The 8,501-nt window shown below is 44.1% G+C and overlaps 1 protein-coding gene across 1 annotated transcript in view; it reads right to left on the bottom strand.

The window, feature by feature from the left end:
- Positions 1-440: 440 nt before the first annotated feature.
- Positions 441-8,501, bottom strand: part of MAP3K19 (mitogen-activated protein kinase kinase kinase 19) — a 50,992-nt gene continuing 42,931 nt past the window's right edge. Inside the window, exons 11-12 of the mRNA XM_032425626.1 lie at positions 6,971-7,668; positions 441-1,300 (exon numbers count right to left, since the gene is read on the bottom strand). Coding sequence (XP_032281517.1) covers positions 1,234-1,300; positions 6,971-7,668 — 765 coding nt within the window. The 3' untranslated portion in view covers positions 441-1,233. The remainder of the gene's footprint in view (positions 1,301-6,970; positions 7,669-8,501) is intronic.

Raw genomic sequence — 8,501 nt, 5'->3', positions numbered from 1 at the left:
GTTAGTTTGTAATTGTGCCACTTTGAAATGATAGCAGCCAGTAAAAAGATTCTATAGAAATAGCTCAAAACAATAGGTGTCAATGAAATTTAGTAGATGAGTGGAATCACAGCAGTAGAAACCTTAATTAACAATGCTTCTTCCACCAACTTAAAACAAGGCATTGTAATAATTCTGACAACTTGTCCACTTTTTCTGGTGAGGTTTATCAGTGTTCTAGAAATGAAGAGTGACCTCAGGGGGTACCTGGGTGACTCAGTCGGTTGGGCGTCTGACTCTTGATTTAGGCTCAGGTTATGATCTCAGGATCCTGATGTCGGGCTTTGCACTCAGCCAGGAGTCCGCCTGAGGATTCTTTCTCTCCCTCCGCCCCTCCCCCTGCTTGCTCTATCGCTCTTTCTCTCAAATAAATAAATCCTTAAAAAAAAAAGTGACCTCACTGGGGATGTCCATCATTTAGGTGAAATGAGCCCTGAAAAAATTTATATGCTGACCCACTCCCCTTGATCAGATCTAGCTTTTGTCCTACTAGCAGGCTTAGGTTTAGCTAGTTCTAGATGTGCCATGACTCAATGCACCCTGCAAATAAGTGAAGTCTTCAAGTCATACTATAAATTACAGGGAAAGCAGCCTGAGGTGTATGGAGCCACCTTGAACAGTACAGCTTCTTGTAGGTGGAAACTTAGGGGACCCTCTGATAATGAAATGCCAAGGCCCTTAGCTCTTCCTGTTAACTTTGAGGCTCCTGTAGTCTGCAAAGTTAAGATTGCTGCCAAAGTAAACAGAATCTAGCATCTCTCTAGTTTTTAATTTCTCACCTTCCTTTCGTTTCCTTTCCAAGAAATAAATGTCTTTACCCACCAAGCCAAAACAATTTTTTTTGTTTTTACAATTTAAGTTAAGGACATTAAAATTGATAGACCAAAACTAAAAGGTAGAATCCTACAAAGGAATAGAGATTGTAATTCCTGGACAGTCCAAAGCTGTAAACACTGGAATAGGTTTTTTGTTGTTATGTTGAAGAAAATGTTCTCATATACATGTGTAACCATGCCTGAAGCTTGAGGAGGCTAATACGTAGCAAACTTACTAGTTAGCGACACTGCAGGATCTGGTTAAATTGGGTTGAGTTGACTCAGTAGTAGGAAAACAAAGGTCCCTTAACCATCATTCCCACAATGAAGCAATCACAGAGTGCCTATAAAGGAACTGGAGAGAAAAGTGGATGTACATTCAGTGACTTCTTATCAAGAAGGAGTGCTTCAGGAGCTGGGCAGCAGAAGGTCGCTCATGCTGGTCCCTAAGAAGGGAAAAACAATTTAGAAACAGCACCCCATTAGTGCCTCCCAACTGGATCTACTTGACTCAAAATGCCAACTTTAAAAATGGAAGTACAGGGGCACTTGGGTGGTTCAGTCGGTTAAGTGACCGACTTGATTTCGGCTCAGGTCATGATCTCGGTCCTGGGATCAAGCCCCGTGTCAGACTCGGCACTTAGTGGGAAGTCTGCTTAAAGATTCTCTCTTTCCCTCTCCCTCTCCCTCTGCCCCTCCCCCACCCCTGCTTACGTGCGTGCACTCTCTAAAATAAATAAATCTTTAAAAAATTTTAAAATAAAAATGGATGTACAATCTTGGCCAAACAGATTTGAGTCCACACTTAAGCCTTTAGCTGTGTGAGCTTAGGTCAGTGACCTAAACTCTTCTCATCAGTAAAATGGGGAGAACAATAACACCTAACTCCTTGAGAGAAATAATGTATATACAAGTTTTGAACAGTGTCTGGCACATAGTGATAGTTCAAAAAGTAGTCACTATTATTAAAAACTAGGCCCTACTTTCCCATTGTACTTTTGTTCAGTTTGGGGTGTAATTTATACACAGTAAGACCCACACTTGTAGATGTACAATTTAATGCACTTTTAACTAGCATTAAATTTACTTTTAAAACTTAGAGGCACTGGAATCCAGAACTGAAAATCCTTTAAGGGGGCAACTGGGTGGCTCAGTTGGTTAAGCATCTGACTCTTGATTTTGGCTCAGGTTATGTTCTCAGGGTCATGAGATCGAGCCCTGTGTTGGGCTCTGCGCTGAGTGAGGAGTCTGGTTGAGATTCTCTCTCTCCCTCTGCCCCTTCCCCCACTCTTTCTCCCTCTCTCTCTCTCTCTCTCTCTCTCAAGATAAATAAAATCGAAGATCTTTTTTTAAAAAAGCCTTTAAGAAGGGGCACCTGGGTGGTTCATTCGGTTAAGCGACCGCTTTCAGCTCAGGTCATGATCTCCGAGCCCCATGTTAGGCCCTGCGCTCAGCAGGGAACCTGCTTCTCCCTTGTCCTCTGCCCCTCCCCCCCCGACTTGTGCACTCCCTCTCTCTCTCTCTCTCTCTCAAATAAAATCTTTTAAAAAATAAAAGATGTAGGGGTGCCTGGGTGGCTCAGTCGTTAGGCGTCTGCCTTCGGCTCAGGTCGTGATCCCAGGGTCCTGGGATCGAGCCCCGCGTCGGGCTCCCTGCTCTGCAGGAAGCCTGCTCCTGCTTCTCCCTCTCCCACTCCCCCTGCTTGTGTTCCCTCTCTCGCTGTGTCTCTCTCTGTCAAATAAATAAATAAAATCTTTTAAAAAATAAAAAATAGGGCGCCTGGGTGGCTCAGTCGTTAGGCATCTGCCTTCGGCTCAGGTCGTGATCCCAGGGTCCTGGGATCGAGCCCCGCGTCGGGCTCCCTGCTCCGCGGGAAGCCTGCTTCTCCCTCTGCCACTCCCCCTGCTTGTGTTCCCTCTCTCGCTGTGTCTCTCTCTGTCAAATAAATAAATAAAATTTAAAAATAAATAAATAAATAATAAAAAAATAAAAAATAAAAGATGTAGACATTTAAATGTGTTTTGGTGATTAATTGAAATAATCCCATTTGGGGCACTCTTGGGTGAGCAAAGTAATGGGAGACAGTTATACACTTAGTACTATTTTGGTTTAGGTTATTTTTCCTCAAATTAAAATTTTGCCAATAAACAGTGAACAATGAAGCCGTGAACCAGTCAATAGTTATCTGCAATGACCTATTCCAAAGACATTATTTTGCCTAAATTGGCTATCTTTTGATAATTTGGGTGGCAGGGAATGGAGGCAGTGGGGGGGTGGGGAGAGGTGCAGGGGATAACTACCAGGATAGCCCAGATGAAAATGGACATAAAGATACAGTGACCATAAATTATTTTGAAATAAAACCTCCACTTTTGGAAGCCCTTTCTCCTGTCTTCAAAATACGCAGAAATCTCTCCTCTCCAAAAATTCTTTCCTTAACATAGCCAAACCCATTGACTTTTTTTTTTTTTTCCAACATTCATTATCCCAAACGTTACCCTTTGGCCCATTCCTCTCTATAGAAATTGCCCTCGTAAAATTAGCCATGATCCTCTCCTTACCAAATGTAATGAGTTCATCCCCCTTGTCATCTCTACAGGAACATTTGAAGCATTCACTACCCCTCCTTTCAAAACGATCTCTGCATAGACTCGGAGGAAACTTTTCTTGGTTCTTCTCTGGCCTTGGGACAACTCCCCTCCCTCCCTCCCTCCTTTCCTTCAGCCACGTGCTGGACTTGCTGCTATGTCTGTTGTTACTTCTCCCCTGAGCATTTTCTTTTTTCTTTTTTTTTTTTTTTAAAGATTTTATTTATTTATTTGAGAGAGAGAGAATGAGAGAGAGAGCACATGAGAGGGGTTAGGGTCAGAGGGAGAAGCAGACTCCCTGCCGAGCAGGGAGCCCGATGCGGGACTCGATCCAGGGACTCCGGGATCATGACCTGAGCCGAAGGCAGTCGCTTAACCAACTGAGCCACCCAGGTGCCCTCCCCTGAGCATTTTCAATAAAATTTTCCTCAGCCCTCTTAAGTTGTTCATGACTATAGCTACCAACCTTCGGATTTCTAAAGATGGACCTCCAATCTCATTTGCTTTCCTGAGCTCCAATCCCATAGCTTCGAAAATTTCCTTAAATGGTGGGCCCTCTTCAATTCCCTCCCCTGCTCCTCTTTCACAACTTTCTATTATTTCTTCCATTATCTATACTCAAAACCATGCAGTCCCATCATGCCCCATCACCAAGTCCTGATTCACCTTCCTCTGGAATGTTTTGGAACCCTTCTCTTTATAGTCCCACTGCTTCCACCACCATCGTTTTGGAACCCTTCTCTTTATAGTCCCACTGCTTCCACCACCATCCAAGTCCAAGCTCTGGATTCCTGCTTGGCCTTCCAGTCTCAAGCAGCTCCGTGTGAAGTCCTTCGATGCACTGCCATCCGACTTGCTTTCCCAAAGGCCAGTTTCTTTACGGCATGATCTGCCCCAAATTCTTTACAGTCCCCTGCTCTTCGCTGCCTATTGCAACAAAGCTAACTGCCTTGGCCTGACTTCACAGAACTTTCTTGTTTTAAGATTTTATTTATTTATTTGACAGAGAGAGCACAAGCAGGGGGAGCCACAGGCAGAGGGAGAAGCAGGCTCCCCGCTGAGCAGGGAGCCCGACGGGCTTGATCCCAGGACCCTGGGATCATGACCTGAGCCGAAGGCAGATGCTTAACCCACTGAGCCACCCAGGCACCCCTTCCCAGATTTTCAACCTGCCCGTAGGAGTACCCCCACTCACACATCCTATTGCTCCCCAAAGTTCATTTCTGATCTATTCAGTCCTTCTTCTGGTCAACACCTAGTCATCTGTACTTCTGAATCTTTAGCAGTGCCTCCCCCCCACTTTATTTCTGACTATCCACACCTCCAAGGAATATCGTCATAAGGCAAGATTCTAGAGTCCTTAGGGTCTTTGCCATAGAATTTCAAGAGGTGGGGCACCTGGGTGGCTCAGTCGTTGGGCGTCTGCCTTCGGCTCAGGTCATGATCCCAGGGTCCTGGGATCGAGCCCCGCATCGGGCTCCCTGCTCTGCGGGAGGCCTGCTTCTCCCTCTCCCTCTCCCCCTGCTTGTGATCCTGCTCTCGCTGTGTCTCTCTCTATCAAATAAATAAATAAAATCTTAAAAAAAAAAAAAAAAAAAAGAATTTCAAGAGGTAATTTTATGCTTGTATATGATGCTAATTAGGTAAGATGTATTAATATTCTCCCAAACATTTAATAACTATGGAGCCCTAATTATGTGCCCCATACTCTGCTAAGCAATTTACATTAACTCTCACAACAACCCTATTAATTTATCATTAATGGTACGAGTTGTGTCTTGCTTAGTTCATGAAGCAATGTTTCAAAAGGAGAGCCATAAAAAAGATTTCACCCTTTCTCTTTAAAGCTCTGTGTGTGTGTGTGTGTGTGTGTGTGTCTGTGTGTGAATAATGACAACTCAAAAGAAAAATGAAAATAGCATGTAGTTTCTGTGGATCAATAATAGATAATTGTTCAATTCAGAACAGAGCAACTATAGTAGTCTTAAGAGCTAAGACCAATTCCAAAACTAGTACTGGTTCATATGATGTTTCTAACACCTTTATGTCTCTTGTGTGAGGTTTTTTGCGGGGAACAAGGGGCAGCTCTGTGCCTGGGGCTCTGTCCACAAAATCCACACTGGAACGCCTATGGTGTCTACATCTGAGGATGCCCAGAACTGGAGCATGGAGTATGTGTTCCTGCCTCGTCCTGAGCAATCCCCTGAAATCAACCAGGACACTGGTACACATGATGGCAAAGAGAGACAGAGTCTGAAAGAGAGAGACACATTTGTCAGCAGGCAGGGAGAACTGTGGGTTTTGAGATTCATTAAGAAAGAAAAAAATGAACCCATTCCGGGAGTTGGAGTTTGCCATGTAGGCTTGCTTAAAGCTGGAGCACTAGAATTTTTCATCTAGGAAAAAGAACGCACACTTCTTTGAAAGCAAGACAGCCTTCCTCGTCCTGCATGTACAACTAAATGTTGAGTCTCACTAGGTGTGGACAGAGGCCAGGCGGGTGGGCTCCAGCACCCCACCCTACACTTCAGCTCCCCCTCACCATACACATACACACATACACACATACTTTAACCAGAGCCATCTCTCTGCTCTTATGTTTTATTCTTTGAATTAAAATTTCATATGAGGGGTGCCTGGTGGCTCAGTTAGTTAAGATTCTGACTCTTGATCTCAGCTCAGGTCTTGATCTCAGGGTTGTGAGTTCAAACCCCACACTGGGCTCCATGCTAGGCATGAAGTCTATTTAAAAAAAAAAAAAAAAAAGCAAAGAAATTCATATGAGCAGAGAGTGCCTGGCTAAGAAAAGTTTGAAAACCACACAAGTGGGTAATCTCTAAGGTCCCTTCTAACATTTTACCCAACATTTTATTCCATAGATACTAGGGAGCATCAGAACAGGAAAAAACAGACAACTTTCTGCTACTTTTCTGCTTCCCCAATTATTCCCCACACTTGATGCATGAAATGCTTCAATTAGAGATTTGTTCCTTTGGCTCAAAGGCTCAAATGTTTCCCCTCATTTTGGATGCCAGCGTCTCTGGGGGGACCGATACATTAAATCTGTCAGTCATCAATCAGTCAATTCATATCAATCCCTCAATATGAATGACTTTCTCACATACTTTCCTGAGAGCCGGTTTTAGGAAGGAGGTGAGAACACCGGTTCCTTGAGAGGAAAGGCAGCTCAGGAAAAGGGAACCTAAGCACAGGTGATATCATTGCACCATGACCAGTCCCTCGGAAGACGTCCCACTCATAAATAAGTAGATCTGTAGCAATGTTCACACACCCATTGATTTGTCTGTCCCTGATAAGACATTTAATTGAGACACCTGCTACTTGAGGCATTACCCTCCCTACCCCGATGCAATGAGGAGCACAGGCACCCAATGTGGTTAATCATGATTCCTTTCAGTACAAAATCACTCCCTGCTTGATTTTTTTGTGGGCCATAAGCTGCAGGGGAAATGTCAGCCATCTTGGACTCCCTGAGGATTTCTCCTCCGCCTGTGTTCAGTTTCTTACCTGGTTAAGCACACGCGCACAAAGTCCGCTGCGTTTTCCGAGAAGTGTTCTGGTAACGGAGGCATCAGCCCTCGGTGTGCTCCAATGTAAAACATGGCTGCCATCCTGTCCATTGAAGCCAGTGGAGGCTTCCCTGTGGCCATCTCAAACACGGTGCAGCCAATGCTCCAGATGTCCGACTTCCTTCCGTAGCCAGACTCATTGATGACTTCCGGGGCCATCCAATATGGAGTCCCATGCATGGACTTAAGCATGTCACTGTGGGTGCCATTTAAGCCAGCCCAGGCCAAACGCTTGGCACAGCCAAAGTCAATTAGCTTTATTATTCCGGTTGGCATAAGCATGACATTATTTCCTTTGATATCTCGATGCACCACACAGTTCTCATGGAGATAAGCAACACCTTGCAGAATTTGTCTTGTATATTTACAGAACACCATCTCAGGCAATGGCCCAAAACGGTTTATAATACTAGAGATTGAGCCACCAGGGACAAACTCCATGAAAATGTTTACAATATTCTCTTCCAAGCATGTCCCCAAATAGGCCACAATGTTGACATGTTTCAGTGCTTTGAGCAAATCTACTTCTTCCTGCAGTTTCCGGTATTCTTTTTCAGTAGCTAATTTATCAGAAGTATCCAAAGCCACCTGTTTTACAGCTATTAGCTGTCCTTGGCTAGTAAGACCACAATATACCTAGAAGCAAACCTTATTATTAAATTTAAATTATATAACCTGTTCACAAAATGCCTCAGGTGACGCTCGTCTTTCCCTTCTCCTCCCAAACCCTTGTCTTCTTCTAAGTTGACACATCCCTACCTAAATGCAAAGTACCTAAGCAAATTCAATGTTTCAGTGAGGCCAAAATGGGGATGAGTAGCATGGTGAATGGATAGCATATTGGCTTGGAGTCAAGTGGCCTGGATTGGTTAGAATCCTGGCCTCACCATTCCCCAGGTATGTAACTTTGGGTAAGTTGTATAATCTTTTTGACTTCAGTTTTTCTCATCTATAAAATAGAGGTGATAATTCTTACCTCACAGATATCTACATGACTACATTGGGAAAACTCCTCACCAAATAAGTGAAACGCCTATTTCAGTGCTAAAGCTCTAAGGAGAGAGAGGAACGCAGGTCCTGGGGTAATTTGGCAGTGACCCCATCATGTGTCTTCAGTGGTTTCATGTCTTTCCAGCTTCTTGCTGATATGTCCCCCAGCTGGAAAATAGCCTGTCTTATCTGGGGATCGGTCTTCTTTTTACCAATCTATGTAAATACCATCTAATGTGCTAGGAATTTAGATGGTCTCTGATGCAGTTCAAAAACTGTAAGGAACATTTTTTTGTTTTTGCTACTCAACAATGATTCTCCCAACTTCTGGTAACATCCTGAGCTGTTGAACCATGAGACATCTCTCCCACTGGACTTGGACCCAGGAGAATGAGAGGTTAGAAATACATTGGCCATTGCCCCGCCACATAGACCCTGAGAATGAGACCCATTAGGAGACATACAGAGAGGCCAGACCC

The sequence above is a fragment of the Phoca vitulina genome, unplaced genomic scaffold, assembly GCF_004348235.1.
Source record: "Phoca vitulina isolate PV1807 unplaced genomic scaffold, GSC_HSeal_1.0 scaffold1, whole genome shotgun sequence".
Classification (NCBI taxonomy): Eukaryota; Metazoa; Chordata; class Mammalia; order Carnivora; family Phocidae; genus Phoca; species Phoca vitulina.
Note: the sequence above shows the minus strand (reverse complement) of the source record. Positions and strands in the feature narration are given on the sequence as shown.